Source organism: Nasonia vitripennis, chromosome 4 (assembly GCF_009193385.2).
Source record: "Nasonia vitripennis strain AsymCx chromosome 4, Nvit_psr_1.1, whole genome shotgun sequence".
NCBI classification, from domain to species: domain Eukaryota; kingdom Metazoa; phylum Arthropoda; class Insecta; order Hymenoptera; family Pteromalidae; genus Nasonia; species Nasonia vitripennis.
The window spans coordinates 2,803,628-2,824,317 of record NC_045760.1 but is presented as its reverse complement, the minus strand read 5'-3'; the positions used below and the strand labels follow the sequence as shown (position 1 = coordinate 2,824,317).

General features: G+C 45.2%; 1 protein-coding gene across 2 annotated transcripts in view; it reads right to left on the bottom strand.

The window, feature by feature from the left end:
- Window positions 1–20,690, bottom strand: part of LOC100120385 (RNA-binding protein fusilli) — a 39,651-nt gene that overhangs the window by 15,515 nt on the left and 3,446 nt on the right. For both annotated transcript variants that reach the window (XM_032599507.1, XM_001603981.6), the window contains exons 2-4: window positions 10,179–10,376; window positions 7,004–7,232; window positions 1,433–1,522 (exon numbers count right to left, since the gene is read on the bottom strand). In XM_032599507.1, the coding sequence (XP_032455398.1) occupies window positions 1,433–1,522; window positions 7,004–7,232; window positions 10,179–10,376 (517 nt within the window). The remainder of the gene's footprint in view (window positions 1–1,432; window positions 1,523–7,003; window positions 7,233–10,178; window positions 10,377–20,690) is intronic.

Sequence of the window (20,690 nt, the reverse complement as noted above, 5' to 3'; positions counted from 1 at the left end):
TCCTGTGTCTCGTTTCTAGCACGTATATACCTGCATACGTGTGTATAATGCGCTTTTCTTTCTGGTCCGCGATTCGATCGAGGCGTCGAATTATTCGCCGACGCAGCGGCAGTTATTTTTGCGCAACGACGGTTTCGCGTGCCGGAAATTTCAGGCTGACTTTTTTTGCCAGCTGGGTTCTTTTTCATTATGCGGCGCGAGCTTTTTCAGCTGCTTTGCTCGGTGGATGGATGATGTGCAGAAATTGAAATTTTTCAAGTGGACGTGAATTTATGCAGGTCATTCGGAGAGGGTTAATTTTAAGAATTTTAACAATTCAGCCGTCCGATCGATTAAAATTTAGAGAAAAATTGGCGCTAGAAGACACTACTGTTTACATGCGCATACGAGGAAAGCACTACCGCGATGTAACAAAGACGATTATAGTCCAGCAGCGCGCGCTCTGTGCCCACCTGGCAAAAACAAGGCTTGCTATGCTTTCGCGTGACTAATCAACCGGCCGAGTTGAGAACCGCTGCTTTGATAAGAATTGCAATGTGTATACGTTTCTTCTACACCGACGTACTCCTCGACTGACCCCAACTGCACAAAGCTCGAAGTGTACGCACTGTAATAAGGGAAGGCGGTCCCGATACATAAATTTGAATATCCGTCGATCGAAAGTTTCGATTCGAGGAAACATTCAGACTTAACGAGAGTGAGATTTATCGACGAATTTTCGAACGTGTCTTTAAGAAGACGTTTACAAGTGTGTCGGAATCGTGTGAGAGAGATCGAATCGATCTTTTTGCCGATTGATTTTTCTCTCTTTCTGCAGTCACGGTCTTCGAGCGTATTTTTTCATTCTCAAAATGTGCCGCGCGGCTGATAATAGCGTCTCGTGACCTTCGCTTACAATATTATCATATAACGATTATTATGCCAAGCCTTATTTCAATACTTGTTTGATTAGACGAGCTCCATTGTAATTATGCTACTGAAGAATTGCAATGATCCGAAGAACTCCACGCGTGTATAAGAGCTGTATGAATAGGTTGACAAAACTTATGAGGAAATCTTGGCTCGATAATAAAAGTCAAATACTAATGTCCACTCGATAATGGCTCCTCTATGTTTTTCATCGTTTCAAGATTCATTGGCAAAAAAATTTTTAGTACAAACAAACAAAAACACGCTGCTCTCAGCATAAACTAATGAGTCTTCTGGCAAAAAAAAAAGTTGTTCCTCCTAGATTCTCTCTCGCCTAGTCTACGTTCAAGTGACCATCGAGAGACTACATTACTCATAGTGGAAGATTTTTATCGATCGACCGATCGATTAAGTAATCTCGATCTAACTTTAAATTCAGCTCTTCTCTTTTTATCTACTCGGCTCTTATTTTCCAAGTCTGAATGAGCTTCGTAACAAATGGCTTTTCCTACACGCGTCTTACCGTCCTTTATCATCCTCTGAATGACGGCGATCATGTCCTGGATCTCCTTCACGTGGTAATCGTTCTCCTCGTCGGTCGGCAGGTTAAAGTCTGATCGTACTTACAGTCAAGGACTTTCTATGGCTCAAACTTATGGCTACACGCGCATACATATATTCGTACACATAAACGTATACTTTAAGATCTAGAAGTGATGATGAATCGATTCGACCCTTATTTTCCCCGCAGCAGACGCATAGGAGCTTCTCGATGCGTCGTCGTCGCCGACACATATACGAGGACAGCAGCGAGGCTCTCCGCGCTTGATTAATTTACATGGAAGTTAATACGCATTTGATGACGCTGCATTTTCAGAGTGAAAGAAGCCGCTTTTCGCTCGCCGGTTTATCAAAGCGAATCTGCGCGAAGAAAAATCCGCCTCTAATGACGGACTTCCCCCCGGCGCTGAAAAATTATGGCGGAAGGGCGTTTTTTGCGCTTGTGCGCGCGCGTGTGTTACGTAACACGCTTGAATATCTGAACTTTCTCAAAGACATTTATGCAGGCGTTTTATCTCTCGTTACATATTGATGGCTGTGGCAGATAATTATTGAATCGTTTCAGAAATACTCAGCAGTGGTTTCTATCGAAAACAACAATGCGCTCGCGATATTCTGAATTCCATCAAAGCAAAACGCCAATCTTCCTCCTGAGATAATCTCATAACGTTACTCGTTCGTTCGTCTGTATGCTAAGCTGCAAGCTCGTCAACACAGAAAAGCCTAAGAGTCAATATACATCATTCTCTTTCTCTCGCGCTATCTAATCGCACTTTTTATACATACACAAACTACGTACACTCCGAAAGGCATGGAAACTCCTATTCTAAACTTATTCAAAGTGTATATCTCGAGCCAGAAGAAGCTCGCGTCGTGAACAGCTGAACAGAGCGAATTTCACTTTTAAATTTCGGCACATATACTACTGGCTTCGGGCTTCGTGGGTACGCGCTATTCCCGTGAGTTACATACATACGCTCGTGTTACATAAGCTCGAGAGCGAATGGTAGCTTTGGAAAATACCGAATTTTACATTAAATCTATAAAAAAGCTTCTTTTACGTTACAAACCCCTCGGACGTACATGGAAATTCCTCGAACCTCACTTAATTCGCGGTGTCAAACAGCTGCGACGTATTTTTCACGACAGATACACCGACGTCGATTCGCCGTCAGAAAAGAAAGATTTAGGAAAGCTCGAACGCTCTTATCGCGCCGCATTAACAAGTTTAAAACAAAGACAACAAAGGCACTCACTCTCTGTGTGCGTTGGCAAACAGGCGCTGAATCCAGGCGCGCATACGAGAACCGATTGAAAAAGCGCCAAATTTCCAGCCGAAGCACTTACAAAATTTTGAGCATCAGCAGTAGCGCATACTGTGCCTTGCTTATCTACACACGTCGCGGCTTATCAAAATTATTCCTCAGAGAGACCAGATGCTTACCCGAGCTCGAGCTACTCCAAAAGAAGTCGGCTATGCGAGAGAAGTGAAAATGAAATCTCACGAGACACACAAGAGGGAGAGGAGAACACACTAAGCTTTGGGAGCAAAGCACATAGAGAGACTGGCACAGCTCGGCGGCTTAATCGCGCGCGCTCGAGGCCTGACCTTTAAACTGCACCCATAACGCTGATAAGGCCGCTCGATGTTGGCCAATAATCGCGCGACGACGCCGACGACGGAAAGCTCGGGTCCGAAGAGAGCTTGCGATGAATATTATTGACGCGAGAGGTGATCGGCGTTTATTTTACGAGGGGATGAGCTGGGTTTCGACTCGTTTCGAGGACAGAGCAGTCCTTTGTCCGCGAGATGTTTTGTAATTGAGCGATGATAAGAAGACTCGCTTTATGTAATCGATGCACTTTGCCTCCATCGGATTTATCGAAACGATCGCGTTGCGCTCGAGTGAAACCAAAACACCAGCATAAACTTAACTCAATTTTCGATATAACTGTCGGCCTAAAAGTATCAGCAAAAAGGATCGGATGATTTATGAAAGGCTGGCTCATTAGCAATTTCCACTATAAGCGCGCGTGTAAACCGCCTTGCCGGGAACATCCCAAGTCGTTAGAAAGTGGATCCCACGAGAAGAAAACTCGTGTACACCGCACTCGCGCGTAAACATCGACTCTGTTTTCATTCTACGTAATTACTCGTATTTTTACGAGAAGCGCGCAGGCTCGTAAAGCGAAAATTAATAAATATGGAAATGCAAAATCTTCCAACGAGTGGAAAAAAAGAAAGGTCCCTTACACCTCGACTGGTAATACCAGCGCTGCAGCAACAGGTGCTTTTGTTTTATTAATCGAGCCGCGCGCGCGCGCAGGTATGCGCTCTATACTCTCACGCGTTCCTCGGTTTCGTATATTATAGCCCGTATGGCAGACAGTATACATATCGGCCGTGTGAGTGAGTCGCGCGACACAATGCCGACGACGAGTTTGGCCGGCGACACGTGTTCGGAGTCCCTAACTAGACGTCGCGTACACACATCTTCTCTTTTGTCGGAGTTTCTGCTTTTCGGCACCAAAAATTATTATATCATGCAGTCGGGCCGTTGGGCCGTGGATAGAAAGTCGCAATTTCCCGCGCGCTGCCAGTGTATTATGTAAACAACGAAAAGTGAAGTTATTATTCTCCCCGAGAGAGATCTTTACGGCCGGCCGGGCTTCAATCGCCGCAGTTTCTCTGCTTCGATTTCATAAATATTAATTCCTCGGCGAATCCGCGCGCGATGAAGGCGGCGCGATTTTCGCGAATCGACTGTTCTGCCTGATGTATAGGTGTATCGCGTGCTAGCTGCGAGATTGAAATCGAGCGAGTATAAAAATCAAAAGAGACTGTGTATATTACGCTTCGAGCTATAACATCGCGCGATGCACCTACACACGCGACGAGTCTTCCGCTCGGAAACACGAGCGCACGAAGGAAATCTGGTAGTAAAACAAGCTTTTCGATATACTATAAACGTGGTGCGGCGTCGGCACGATTCTGAGCCTCTCGTATAGCTGCACGAGAATAGCAAAATACAGGAGAGTTTCGTGAATGCTCTTACCTCGAAGGGGACTATATCACAGAGGAATGCAGCTGGCGACGCTTACCCAGCGACAACAAACAACACACTTTTCAATAAGGCCACACGCGATCGCGTCGCACTACAAGCAGAAGTGCTCGCGGGCCCCGGAAAATCGGGAACAACAGCACTAGATTATTGTTACTACGGAGGAAGAAAAAGAACGAGTCAGCCGAGAGCAACAACAGAAAGCAGAGCCGCCGATCGCTCGGATAAATCACGTCGGCACAGGCGTTCGGTGTGCGTGTGTCACCACGTCTCAGGCGAATGCCGGCGCACTGTATAACGAGGGAGACTCAAGGCGCTGGTGTAGCCTCTCCGCTTTTCGGTCGGCAAGAAAACCAAGTAGCGCGCCGGCGAGCATATGTGTGTGTGTGCGTGAGGAGTCAAGTTGCTGCCGCCGCTGATGTCGTTCTTTGGATTTGCCTCGCGTATACACACGTGTGCGATATATATACGTATACCAGTGTGCTGTAGTGGACGACGAGGAGGAGAGAGAGAGAGAGAGAGAGAGAGAGAGAGAAGCAGGAATCGGCAGTTTCGAAGCGAGCAGACGACGAGTCGCTACTACGCCACCACTGAAAAAATACAGTTGCCGAGCGAGGAACGACGCTTCTAGTTGAACTTGAATTTTGAGGGCAGTCGAGGACAGGCTGCGCCGAGATGTTTGTACAGAAGGTGCTACGATGCTCGGAGCGGAGATTGATGTGTATAGTTTCTTCGACGGTTATCGCGCTCTAAAAACAGCATAAATTATGCAATTGTGTGGATGTGCGTTACAAAAGTGTCGTGTGGAAGCTACGTTTCAAAACTCGTATTATCGCGCGCCAGCTAAATAATTTTTTTTATCGCTCTCTTCACATGTATTCGAGAATTCTCTTTCTACAAATTTTTCGCTATGACGACCCTCTCGCGCTGTTCGAAATACATGCAAGGATAAGATCGAAAACGAAGAGAAGCGTTAGAAAATCGTGTTCACAATAAAATCCACATCTTCCACGACTCGGCAGCAGAGCGCGATGGGCAGCAGCTCGTGGCTATCTAAGCCGAATCTAAGAAATTCAAATCCGCCGGTGTTCCTCCCGGCGAAAGTGTAATAATGCATGAGCGGCGCCAGGAATTTCCGCGTGTAGACTCTTCTACCTTTTCTTTTCAAACACTTTGTACGTAAATAGGCGCGTGCATTTGCATTTCCCTTATTCTTCTCCGAGCGAAGCTCTCGGACGTGGAGAGTTCTTTTTTTCGGGGGCCCAAAGGCGAGAGGTTCTTTTATATTACGCAGGAAAGTGATTCCTGCGTGTGTGCATGGGGAATGTATACGCGCAGGCGAGCTTTTTTACGATCTTATCGGAGAATTGGCTTATAGAAAAAGACGTTTATTACGGTGGCTTTCAAGGATTTTCGTGATTATACTTTTTAATGATCGGTCTCTCGGTGCGAAGATAAGAACTGCGAGTTTACTTTTGGAGCGGAGTGTTGAACTTTCATCGACGTAGCTACTGTTATATTTTTTTTCTCCTTAATTTTATGCGACGATCTCGATTGCACGTGTCGGCAAAAAATTAAATCTTCAACAATGAGATACGTGTCACTTTAATCAGAAGGATCGCGCCAATTCTTCGAATGATTTTTTTAGAGCAGCTGTAATCCAAGACTCGTCCCCTCAATGATTCTCAGCTCGAAATCCGTAGCATTCACGCTCGAACAATCGGCACTTTGAGCGCGAGATTTCAATGACAAAAAAAAGAACAAGCTGTGTGGGCCACCAGTAGCACAAGCAAACATCGATACGCACTACTTAACGACGAAACTCTCAAAACTTCGAGGGTCTACGGTGGTATAGGTATCCCGCAGCGATATGTACACAGACATCGCGCGACAACAACGCCGGACCCCAGTTTTGCATTGGTAATTGCCTTGAGAAACTCTGACATCGCTGACCCGGCCTATACACACACACACGCACACACACACTCTATCTCGACTCGTTCAAACCCACACGACGATCGCAGCAGAAGAGGCATACAGGCAAAAAGCATCGCGCGCAAAGCTACCTCACGAGTAGCTGCTGCTCCTATGCTAATGAGTTGTTTGATTGTCCTCGGGCGCAATTGCCGAGCAATCATCGTGATGCGATGCGTGCGCGAAAATGATAATACGGAAATTACCGAGGCGCTTGTATAAGAGATATCGATACTCTGTGCGCGATGAGGGTTAGCGGGTAATGAGCAGTCCCGAGGATGCTTTTCGTTGATTGTGTGTCATTACGTTATACAGGAGAAAACGAAATTCCATCGCTGAATCGTTGACTACCCAAAGCCAGAGCAGCTGCAGATTTAGCATCGAAAAATTTACTTCCCACGTCCTATCGTTCATCATCGCTTCTAGATCTATCCGCAATAACATAAAATAAGGTTCCAGGACGATCGCTCATCCATCACGAAAGTGCGAAAGGATACATTGCATCATGTCCTGGATGCTGAGTAAGGACAGCTCGTCGTTGGTAGAGTAGCACGCGGAGAACTCCTTCCTGAGGTCGTGGAAGACGCTGTAGTGGCTGGGCAGGTCGATGTTCTTGTTGCAGGCCTGCGGGTGGAGGCACTGCCTCAGCGGCGCCTGTCCGTCGACGACGAAGCGCGGTGTGCTGCCCGCCGCCACGCACGTCAGCGACGACCACCATGTCTCGAACTGGAAAGGAAAAATTCATTTCGTTAAACAAGCTTCGTCACTCTCATCAGCGCCCACATACGATAGCGCACCCAGTAGCCCCCCAAAAAACTCTCTATTGTAACGGAGAAAATCCTTCATAGACGAAAAAAAAAAAAAAGCGAGCACGTATAAGCTCCATCGATAATAAACGAAAAGCCCAGGCGCAGCCGAGCGAGCGTGCAGGCAAGTGCAGCGAACTTGAAACAATGTTATCGACCGCGAAGCCAAGTTGAATTTCATCGAGTTTGTAGATAGCCGATAACGGAACGCGAGCGCGAGCGCGAGCACTCGTAACCGTGTACATGTGCGCGCGAGCGTGTGAGTCAGAAACGAGCGCCGAGTCCGTCAATGTTAGAAAACTCGACTACTCGCTGTTCTCCGAGTGTATACCTGCACGTGTATACGGTAAGCATAACGCCCCCATCGCGGATCTGCCGAGCGAGAGTCGATGCACCTTGTCGCCCGCATTGTCGTGCGGTTATTATACACTTAGAAGTTAAAAATGCTGGCGCGAAGCTTTCGACCGATTGGGATCTAATTCCACGCGTGAGGTTACTGTCGAGAAGCTTCGGCTTTGCCGAAAAAATGAAAATGCGAGATTGCGAACAATATTTTCTTAATCAACCTTAATCAACGACGCGAACGTTTAGAGATTAAAACACGAATTTCACATCAGAGCTAATTATAGTAATTTATCACACGCGGTGTGTGCGTCTTTATCTTTTAATCCTGTTCATCGTCACTTTCGCAACTTTCTATAACGCTGCCGCCGGTTGCGTAAGGTATTATTTATTTGCGGGAAAAAATCGAAAACAATCAATTTTAATCGTCCACATCGATTCATTTTCCCTCCCGATCAACGCGGCGTTTATCGAATTCTCGGGGTTTATTTGTGCAACGCGCAATGTGGACGCCGTAGTATTTATCGCAGAGCTTTATCACAATGGATGCGAACGTAGGTTTGAAGTAGGCTAGATCTGGCTGGTCGAACGCGTATACAACAACGATTATCTATTTTCGCGTACATGCGCGCACCAATTAAGACTATGATCTACAGATTATCGGAAGAAAAAAACACGCCCGTTCGAATCAAGCCACATAACGCGTCCAGGGACTTTCTGCAAAATTCTCCGAGTAGCATCCGTCGAGACATTATACACACACACACACACACACACATGGGCTCTTGGACGAGAGTCACGACTCGATCGTCTAGACTCGTGCGACGACTTGCGTAACTCCTCGCGAGTCACGGCGAAGCAGCTCACATGTAATGTAACGAGCGAGCAAACCCTCCCTATGACATTAGCGCCGAGAAACCTGCGCTTATCGCGCTCGCGGACTTTTTTTTTTGTCAGGCAGGAGCTGCTGTTCTGCTGTGATTCCTTGCGCAACTGGTCGGTGAGGTTTGCTCGTCTTTTTACTTTTTTTTCGCCGCTATTTTCTTCTTCGCGTGTACAGCGGGATGTCGCTTGTTAGGACGGATATCGTCACAGCGGAAGGGTTGGCGTTCCCGAAGCTGAGATTTTGACGCGCGGCTTGATAGCTCCGTTAGAAAACGCTCGAAAGTGCAGTGCAATCGGAGAAATAATTATCGTGGGTGAAAGTACGAAATTATACCTGTAAACGTCATTCCGTTTGATGGATTATAATACACGAACACTAACGGAACCCATACACAGGATTATTGTCTAATCAGAATTATACTTTCCCAACTTTTTGAAAAATAAACACACAGCACATGCGCCTCCTTGCAAAACACTTCCGACGACCGAGAGACACGCCTCGTGTAGTATAAATCAACACCATTAAAGCCCGCACAAAAAGCGAGACATTATATTAACGTTTTTCCTTCGACTTTTTCCCCAGAGCCGTTCCACTTTAATTGCGCCAGAATCGAATATTATAATTCCGCAGGGAGCGAGCGAGTCCGACAAAAAAAAAAAAAAAAAGAACGAGTAATAATAACAAGAAACGAGGAATAGTCGCGACACGCACGCGCGATTAGATTTCCCAAGGAGGCGGCGTTCGCGCCAACGGATCATTATACACGCGCTGTGTGCCTGGGAAATTACCAGCCGCTATACGTTATACGAAGGCGCACACAGGAGAGAAGTTCGTTCGATGAGGAGAGAGAAGTCGCGATTCGCCAGAGATAAGTGCGGAATAACGGGAACACCGACGGAGCTTTCCCAGTGAGAGTAGCGCGAGTTTTCGCGAAAGTGGAGCTCTCGCCTTGTGGACGATGACCCCCTCCTGCGATGTACACGAGAGAGTTGCGACGGTTGCGAGAGATTCTTTTGTTTTTTACTTTCGTCTCGATGATTGTATCGGAAGGAAGAGCGCGGGCTGATTGCCGGTACCGTAAGATTCGATTTGGGCTTTATGAGCTTCGTGCTCTGTAATTATATGAGTAATGGTTTTCAATTTTTGTTTTCTTAACGAATCCGCTTTTCCCTTGAGCGTTATCCTCTATGTTACGATTTCACGAACGCTTTACAAGTAATTTTTTGAGCGTAGCGCCTAACGAGGTGAACTTTTTCCCCCCGAAATTAGCATACGCGTCGCGCGCGCGTAATTTTTTTTTTTTTCGTCGTCGTACCGCGTGTCTTGTAACTGTCATGCATAAACATTGGATATTACGAATTGTGCGCGTTGTATGGGAGGGGGGGGGAGATGTGACGAAATCGTCTTGGCGCGGATAATTTAGACGTCATCAGTAGGCTCTTTGCGAGTTACATTTACGGGCTTTTCTCTACTGCAACGTAGCAATTTTTTTGTTCGTTCAATACAGGTTTGACGTTCGCCTCATCAGCCTGTCCGCGGAGTAGTCAAACAGCTGGGACAATGTATAATTCCGAAGAGCCGCTTATTATTTCGGAGTAAATCTTCCCGCATATAGTTGCAAAATGAGGAGACACTCACCTGTTGGATGGCCTGGTGGAGAGGAATTCCGTGCTCTCTAAGGGTCTGCTCGGTCAAGGTTGGGGCGTGAACGAGGGCCGCTTGGCTCACGCCGCCGCTGCTTCCGGCAACAGCCGGGTTATCACTTCCGGTGCTACCGTTGCTCTCCGCCTCCTCCATGGCCATGGGCTTCACTATGTACTGCTGCCTGCCCATCACCTGCAATTAAGATCGCGATTTTGATAAGTATATACGTGTTGGATGTGAGAAGAATAGCGCCATACGCGCTCTCTTCGCGCTAATAAGCCATGGCTATTTGAATTTTTTATTTATATAATAGGCTATAGTATAAGACGCTGTTCTAAGAAATTGCCCATACGAAGGGATACGTATTAGATTAATTTTTTTTTCCTGCTTCGCAATTAGAGACTGCGACGCGCGCTTGCTTGTGCTTTTTTGCAGCTACGCATGTTTTATTGAAATCGTGTACATGTATAAGCTTTCATAAATTCGAGAAATAAATCACCGGTCATGGCGTTCTATTTTGAGGAGGCATTTTTAAGCGCAGTGGTGGTAATTAGCAGAGCTGTCGAAGGTCGATGTGCGTAATTGTACATACGTCCAGTTGGAAAACTCGTTCGTCTTTTTTAAAAGCGGGACTACATAAAATGCTTCATTGATTACTATCATCGAGCGTGTTTTGAATTAATTCAGAATACAGCAATGTCAACCGGATAAAAAGCTGACGTCGCTGATGCTGCAGTCGAGGATTTTTAAAAGTTACGAGACTCTCAGCATCTGTGAGAGTACAAAAAAGTTCTCATCCCGTGTGCATTATTCAATGTGAGCGCATGATCCTGAATAGCCGCTTGATGCTTATGAAATTCAAGCTATACACAGATCCATGACGTATCCCTTGAGAAACGAAGTGGTCGCATGTACAATGACACTTTCTGTTGCGCTTTTACCATACCTAATGCTGTTCAAAGGAGCGATGATTTATTAAGTCAACAGTTCAATGTATATAGTTGTCACTCGGAAACTGTGCTAGCGTAACAGCGTATACCTTTAATACTTTCAATGCCTTCAGCATCTTGCGGAATGATGCATGTAGAACGAGTGAAAAAAACAAAGCGTTCGCTATTCCAAGCACGCATAACTTTCTACTACTAGGACAATCAATCAAGTTTCCAGATCTCTAGCCGCCCCTGCAATTATACTTCCAGCGAACTCTCGGTCACGTCGTGCAGCGCCAGATGCATATTCATAGGCGTCTCGGCAGGAAAAAATACGCGAACTCTTCAGTCAAGGCCCGCTTCGATTCGTTATTGCGGTACCTTACATACACAATCGCACGTGCACGGCGCGAGTCTATTACTAGGGGTGAAAATTTATGGTTTCCGTCGAGCGTGTGCATAAGAGCCTTTGAAATTGTTCATCGCACCACAGCGGCTGCGTACATGCAGGAAGTGATAAAACGCGCGCGGATGCATCGATTAACTCGTCCCTTAAAGGCTGCTTCTCCGATTTCCAGGTGTAATGCACACACACACACACACAGTGTTGCTGCCGCTTTCTTTCAGCAGCGAGTGGTATTGAATTCGCTTTTTTGCTCCCGTAAGTCGAGTATCTCGTGAAAGTGTCATCGTTTCGCGTGTCTGTGTGTAAGTTATACATATAGAGAAGCTGCGGCGGCGGCGGCGCGAGCCTTTACGGTAGTGCTAATTGGTTTAAGTAATACGCGCGCACGACGCACAATGCGAGCGTCTGTGGAGTAGCGTCGTTCTTTTAAAATCTAATTTTCTACGCTGTTGACCTCCGCAGTGAGTACTCGAGCGTTGATAACTGTCTCGATTTACGGGTTTTCAGATGAATTAAGTATATACTTTTTGCAGCTGGATAATAAACATCGTTAGGATCTAAAGATGGAGAGTTGTAATAATATAAATTATAGCATCGGGGCAAACAGCAATGTAGGTTAATCGTCGAGTGATTAATTGTCGCGGGCGCTTTGTCGTTCGTATAATGACGAAATCTGCGCTTCTACATGATGAGCAGCGAGAATAGACATTCGATGCAATGCGAAGAAACTGCACACGGACAATATAATCGCAAGACAATAGAGACAAATAATTGAAGTCCGAGAAAGCTCGAGCTGATGCAAGCGAGTCGATCCCAAAAAAGACTTCAACAGATAATCGCCGAGCGGAGTACAGATAGGAGATAAGAAGCGCGCTGCGAATTGGCTGTTGACGATCTTTTGCCCATCGGAGACAACAAACGCAAAGCCGGCGTAATCGTTGATATACTTAATGTATATCGAATGGCCGATAGCCGCTGCTTTTTTAGCTATCGTATACGTGTACGGAAAATAATCATCGACAATTGCACTTTCGTTTTTTGTTCTATCTGACGATATCTTTTCATTATCTCAAATGCACTAGGTAGACAGGACGAGAGCAGAGAAGATTAGCTTTGGAATTTCCAATTAAAAGTATAAAAATCTCCTCTCAGGATTCGCGAATGCGTTATCTCGGTGGACACACATGCAAACGCGTCGCACGCGAAAATCCGCGTTGCGCAACGATCGGTTTATAAGAGAACGAAGACGGCGAACTTTGCTGATACTGGAGTTCCATTACTGTAACACACTTGCGCGCCGTACATTATTATGCCGGTGGCTGTCGTTGCGTAATGCGAATCTGCGCGCGATGTCGCTCACATGCATATTGTGTGCGCGATGAGAGCGCGAGCTGAGTGAGAGATTTGATTCGATTATTCGCGAGCAGAGGTGTGCACTTTGGGCATTGCAGATCGTCTTTGTTTGTCGGTTGGTATCTCTGCTGATCATTATCTTGGAAGCTCTGAGATTTGTCCTGATAAGTGGAACGAGTGCATTTCAAAAATAGAGAATATACGGCTTTTTCCTCAATCTTGCAGATTATACAATAGTAATGAAGGACAATTATTTTTGAAATTTTTTTATTGCGTATGCTTATCACCGGCGATTCATATATTTTCAAGCATATCGAGCTTTATGCAACAATTTTAATACGAAAGATTGACACTGTAGAGATAAAGTATATCAATCCAAAGAAATATTTGAAAATCGAATAAAGTGTGCATCGTGACAATAATGAAAAAATGACCCGGAGTTATCTAAAGAATTCTTAGAATTTTGTTTACAGCATATTCAAAATTCCTCGCGCATATAGTTGGTAATAAAAATGTAAGTTACGAAACAGCAAAAGGTTTGTGACAGGATCGACATGAAATACAGCGCTAAGCCTCCCCAATAACAACACGTATGGTATAACACGCTATATAAGATGCAACAGCATATAGCGAGTCGCCTCGTAAAGAAAGATAAACAGCGAGCGCTTCTTATAAAGTCCTCTCCACCTCGAGATTATAGCTTTAGCATAAAAGGCGTTTTTCTATGCTAATGGCGCATCGAGCGCGCGCGCACACGAGCTACGTCGAAATTCGTGAATGGCATAGACAAAAAGCCGAGGTGCTATACGTCGTCTCTCTCTCTCTCTCTCTCTCTCTCTCTCTCTCTCTCTCTCTCTCTCTCTCTCTTCGCCAAGCCAAGGACGGAGATGATTCAGTCTCGAGTCGAAGGGTAAAACTCGACTCATCTTCCGCGGATTCAGCGTCTTTCGTGAGCCAGAACGGATTTTTGCAAAAATTTAATGTGCTCGACGTGGTTTGTCGTTTATCCTGCACGAGTCTCGATGGTTATCATGTCAAAGGCGACGAGCCACGAGGTCAGAGATGCAAAAAGGACGCACGTGACGAGCAGGGAAGAAAAAAATTTTCGCGATGAATTATAGAGCTGAAAGCCGGTTCATGGTCGATTTGAAATTAATGTCCTTTTCAAAGCGCGTATACAATGGTAAGTAGAGGAATATTTAGTGAGATTTTGACGATGCCGTCAAATTAATGAGACGTTATAGACCGTATCGAGCACATAGTTAATAGAAACTTGGCAAGAAGGTTGTAATGACTATATTTTGTTAAATTATATATTCACGTGATGTGCATGACTAATTAGAGAATGAGCTTAGCGCGGGAGAAATTTACATATGAAAACATTCTCATGCTTGTCGGCTGAGAAAAGACTCGTTAGACAAAAGTGTCAACGAATGACTATGTTTGGATTTTGAAATAGTCATTTTTATTTCCATGGTCGTTGACAATGTGTTCTACATTAAAAACAAATTTATCGCCATACAACTTGTAGATAAATGTGTTAATTTTAGTTCTATAATCACAGATCCAACGAATTTTTTTTCAAATACACGCGCCATAATAATAGCTGGGATTTTTTCGTAATCTCTCGTGTTTAATGATCCCACAAGAAGCATCGATTAACACTTTTTTTTACCTTAAAAACACAAAAACTCAAGTCATTGAAAAGCGCAAGCTGCACGTAAGCGACTGATTTATGACGCTCTAAAACAAATTGTGTGTTATTGTCATTTTGATAAGAATTTCTATATAAGACGCTTACTTCTATGATGTATAGGTGCATCAGTATCGTTACTGCTTCGTGAAAGTATTGGAAAGGCACACGATTTCTCACAAACAGTTTTGAAGATGTATACGATACGTTATAAGTTTATCCCTTTCATGCTCCAAGTTAGAAAGCTGGCATTAAAAGCGAGTGACAAATGAAAACGACGATTTCACACTCCCGTTTACGCGATTCCGGTTTGGTGGAATATTTTCTGAAGCCTCAAAATCCGGCAGAGCCAGTTTTGTCATCAATGCTAAACAGCTTCCCGGATTCAACGCTATCGCATAATACATATAAACCCACGAAATCCAATAAACAAATCCATCAAGCGGGGACACGGGCACCGAAATTCTTATCTCGCTTGGAAACGCTTCGATAATTCATTATCAAGTTATCAATTGTATACCAATGCCCGACGACGGCAAGTCCATGTCATGTTTTGAGTCGAGATCAAGGAACACGACTCTCAGAGCGGAAAGCGACACGACATGTACCTGCAATTTTTCTAGTCGAGCAATCGTTGGAAAACGTCGGGACGCCTTTCTCTCCGTGTTCTCGTCGCGGCTAGAGGATCATGTCTTTCCCCGTCACTCTCTTTTGTTGCATCGATGTCGAGTTAGCTTATATCGACCGGAAGCAAGGAGAACCCGCATTGACCCCACATTGTATACAAAGCGTGGAGACCACCCGATATAGTTCACGAGACATACACGAGGCGTTCTCCATATCTAACCTCGTTTTCCAGCAAAAGTATGCGCGTTCAAATGTTTTAAAGATTTTGACAATATTTTGGAACGACCACAAGGAAAGAATGATTAATGAAATTATTCCGATCGTGTCGTCACAAAGGAACTTAAACCCGGAAAATAATACAATCGATTCGAAAGCTTGCGAAATGAAGCGAGCACATCCTCATTCGACACACACGACGGCTGTGCTTAAAAAACAATCGAAGCCAGTCACCACTGACCTCATTGACTATGACCTGATATAAACCAGATACTAGAACCAATCGTATCAATACATCTATCCTGCCGAAAGGAAGAATGACGCAAGATCGAAACAGCCGTTCGTCTGGACACGCGAAAAGTCAATTTCCCGAGCAATCTCTAATAACCGGACATTAGCATCGGCGATGGCAAAGACACGCTCGCGGGAGCTGGCAGATTACATTTTCCGCGAATGCAATTTCACCGCTCTCTGCAGAAGGAGAAACGCAATGACTCCTGGAACGATCGCGCGTGCGAGTCAAAGTCTCGCCGCTGCTGCTCCGTATAGCTACTGAATTTATACACACCTTTCTCGGTGTGGCAGCCATTGAGAAATTACGTTCGCGGTATTATATACCTTCTCTTTCGAACGTTTGGGTGGCGTATGATGAACGTTTCATTTTCTGCGTGTGCGGGCACTTGAATTTTTAGAAATGTTAACGAAGGCGTCCTTGATTTCACTACTGGATTTAGGTATAATTATAGACGTTCCCGCGAGTTTCTCTCACGATTCTCCTCGGCTGATTGTAGAGAGAATGGCGTTTAATTATATTTACATTACAACAGAAACCAGATGTACTGCGCGAGAGTGAGAAAGGCAATTGGATTGATGTTTCTTTGTCGGTAAAGACGATTTGATGAAGAGTGATTGCGCGCGGCTCTGAACTCGATGGGCAAAAGCCATATTTCGCTGCGATTGTGACGCTGCGTATGGATGGTCACAATTAATAAACGTCGCCGCGTGAAAGTTTCGCGCAGTGCCCGTTATGAAAGCCGGTATCATAGTCGTTGCTTATGCTTATTAATTGATTGTTTAACCGACCCAGAAAGTTAATAGCTGAAGCTTTTTGCTGCTCGGTCATGATCAGGCACAAACAAAAATATCGAAGCTCATTACGAAGTACAACGTAGACGCAATAACCCATCAAACCATCAAACCGCGCCTAACGACATTTCGAAACGACGAACGTTATTATGAAAGAGAACAAGCGCCGAAAAAAGAGCGCAACAAGAATATACGAGAGAGCATACAGGAACGAGTTCGTTATCGCGAAGCAAAGCACAGTAGAAGAAAAAAACCTCCCCGTAATGATCGGGAATACTCGCAAAAAGCGTCCGGATTGACACTTTGATCGATCGCGCATAAGGTCTATATGCAAATCAACGAAGAAACGTCACCGACGCATAAAAGCTCGTCTTTTCCTCACCAACACGGCTATGCCTACAACAACAATCTGAACGATCTAAAAATACACTCGCTCGAGCTGTCCCGAAGTTCTCTGTGGTATAATGCCTTCAAAATGTTTGAAGTTATAACAACGTCCTTGCGAAGGTGATCTCATACTTTCACCTCCTCGCACTTTTGTTTTTCTTGTAGATGGGTATAACGCGGAGTGAATTGGAATCCTAGAGAAGAGACGGTTTCTTCAGAGAGCCGCTAATTGCGAGCTCGCGGTGTCAACCGTAATTACATGCGCACATCTACACCTGCATTTACGCGCTCGAGCGAGGGGGCAAGACTGGACGCTCTCGGTCGCCGCCGCGCGCGAGGTTATAACGGATCAAGGTAGCTGAGTGCGCGTAACGTCAGAAACGCATCGGAATGGCTCGATTATACAGGCGCCGAGAGAGGAATCGATGCTCGTACGCGTGCTTTTATTGGATCAATTTTTATCGTTATAGTAATACACTTTGTATAATTTATGTTACGGAGTAATCGCGGTGTGCATAGGAAAAACGTTAACTGAAATATTCTCAAGTAAACATGACAAATCGAATAATTTCGAGAAGAAAGCCGAGCGTCCTCGAAAATTCAGTGTTTTCCCGCTCGCCAGCAGAGCTCCACTTTAAATTTGCATCATGCGCGAGCCAACCTCGACTCGAAAATCCAGAGAATCGCGCGTGCGCTCGACAACAAAGTCGAAAAGAAGAAGAAAAAAAAACGAGTTTTCTCAAAGCTCGAGCTTGTAACCTCTCCTCAGAAGCATTCCAAACGCGCTCGCGCGCATTACGCATTCGGGCGCACGTTTCCGCGAGCGAGCGAGCGAGCGGCGACCTCCGACCCCGAAAAAAACACGCGAACGCGTCCGTACGTATAGGTATACCCTCAACTCGTTCTCTTGGATAATTTGCAATTTATGAGTCTACCTCGTGTGTGTGTATGTGTACACGTCGTCGGCAACGTGTAAAACGCTACGGGAATACTGAGCGTATATAGAGGGCGTGTAGGCGAGTTTATGCTGTTGCCGAGTGAGAGCGATTAGGCGCTTTAATATGCGTGCGGAAGTGGAATGGAAAAGGTCGACTGCGGACGGTTTGTAATTTGCCGGTGTGTGCGAGTATACGGTAGTTGCAGTTTGTAATATGCGTGCGCTGCGCGGCGTTCTTTTTAGAATTGAATTAATTTCACGCAGTTTTATCAACACACGGCGACTCGATGCTTTGTTTTCGCATTCGCGAGACTGAGATATCGAAGGTATGTTGCCAATCGTCGCTGAAATGATTCAAAATGCACTGCCAAAAGGCTCGTCTTCAATCAGCTCTCGATAATGCTCTCGAGCCGTTATGTGCTGTATAGCATCTCTTCCGAGTAAAGCATGCGCACTTGAGTACAGATCGCGGGCCGCGATGCGGCAGAGGCGCGAAAAAGCAGGAATTCACACGTGAGAGAGTAGTAGTCTTCTGGCAACCTGTGAGAGAATCGCCGCGCGCGCACGATAGCCATCGGACGGACGGACGGACAGCAGCAGTGGAAGGTGCAAAAGCTGCTGCTGCAGCGATGGACGGATCCCGATTTCGATTTGCACGCCGGCCTGACGTGGCATGGGAAACTCTCGCGCGCGTGAGATGGAGCTTTACTCGCTTGTGTACGTATGTACGAGTGTGCAGAGCTCGTGTTTATACAATGCCGGAATCGGTTCAGTTTTTCTCAGACCGACTTTCATCGCTGTACGATGTTTGTTTGCGATGGCTCTCGATTATATACCGCCAGCGTTTCTTATCTCTTTGCCTTTTTCGAATGAATGTTTATGTCATATTGTGTACTTTGCCCGTTTGTTGAATTACTTAATTGCAGACTGTATAAGGAAAAACGGCGATCGGCACATTTAAATGTAATGAGCTGCACGCGTGGTATTTGAAAAAAAAATATTCGAAAATTTTGTGCACTTCAGAAGCTCTCGTTCACTGCGGAATGAATGTATCGTCGAATCGCCTTTATCTCGTTAAATCGCGTGTAGATAAAGAAAAAATAATTGCAATTTATCGCGGGTTAGCGCTGATTGAACAGATTCTCGCATTGCCGAGCCTGTCGATTACAGAATCTCGTAATAGCGATTCAAATGCGATGCGCGAAGTGATTGAGAGTCGAGCGCGATAAGCTTGGAAGGAAGCTAACTTGACGATGAAATTTGGTGGCAGTAACAGATGTAAATTGCGAAAAATACTTGGGATTTTAAAAATAGCCGCGACCTGTTCCAAGTGGGTCCCGGCCAGATTTCTATCGCGATTAAAATTAGTGCTGCTATCTGTGATTGTGAGACTTGAGTGCCGGTTTTTCTGCGAAACGGAGCTCGAAAGATCTACAATATAAAACAGTCTGATTGACGTAGAAAAGATGAATAAATCATCTTTGCATAAAGAATTTTACGATCTCTCTTTGGCGCGCGATATACTGCTGAGCTGTGTGTTGAGAAAAATTGTTTTTATTCCGTGCAGCACTTTGAAAAATGTTTATAGCATTCTAAACATACAGTCATCAACTCGTTTCCAGTATAAAAACACATGCGCTAGTTAGTCGCGAAAAAAAACTCATAAATAAACACAAATCGTGCAGAACATATGCTGCAAGCAAACATTAGAGAGTAATACAGCTCTCGATAGCTCATACCGATCTTCTAATTTTTATCTGGTTCATACTTACTTTCTAATATTACAACCTACAAAGCGCTAAGCAACAAATACTATCAACCACAATATCGGTATGCAAAATGGCTTTCAATCCTCTAAAGCAATGATCCTCTCACGAAAAAAGCCGCGTAACGAGGCGGCCAAACAAGTCATCCAATTCGCGACCGCCTCATCCGCCATATAAGTCGCGTACACGTGTTTCGGTCCCGTGGACCCGAGAGAGAGAGAGAGAGAGAGAGAGAGAGAGAGAGAGAGAGAGAGAGAGAGAGAGAGAGAGAGAGCAGTAGCATTTGCGGCGAGAACGACCTTCCGAGGGCGCGACGCTCCGCCTCCGTCGGATCGAAAACCGAGCCGAACTTTCAAACAATGGCAGCAGTTAGCGCGCGCGCTCACGCAATGGTGACTGCCGGTGACAATGTCTTTTTTTCCTCCTCTTTTTTTCATAATCCAAAGACACTGTATATAGTTTTCAGCCTTTACGGAGCGAAATTTTGCAACGACGTCGCTGAGAAGACGATAACATAGCGTATCGCAAGGAGTAATGATCGGTGGTTTTGATGAGGTAATCTGTACTGTAGTTCGACGTTAGATAATGTTATGCTGCGTGGAACAGCGAGAGTATACATTATAATGTTGCCGTTCGAGCTGGAATTTTTCAGATTCTTATCGGAGCTTGAAAAATGGTTTTCGCGTGATGTTTATTCTTGTTTTTTTTTAATTAAAAAAAATGTTATTACTATGTTACACCTGCGCAGTGTCTACCAACGCAGACGACATAAAGATACACTTTAAAGGCCCACCGTAAAGAGACAAACAAGAAAAGCCATAACGATCCTGTCTCTACCCTATACGCTCCGTACGAAGCCCGTACTCCTCCAAACCACAAAGCGCGCGATAACAATCAGCGTACGACAGTGAGGCCGTTAAGAGAACACGAATCCAGACCTCAATTCTCAATCCTCAATCCTCGGCCGTGTCATAAACACACACGCATATAAAGCATTTCACAACGCGTGCGCGAAAACGAGCCCAAACGCTCGACTCGCCGCAATTAAACTCGATAATATTCTCGAAGCTTCGAAGGTATACGCGAGAGAAAAAAATTTCTTCTCC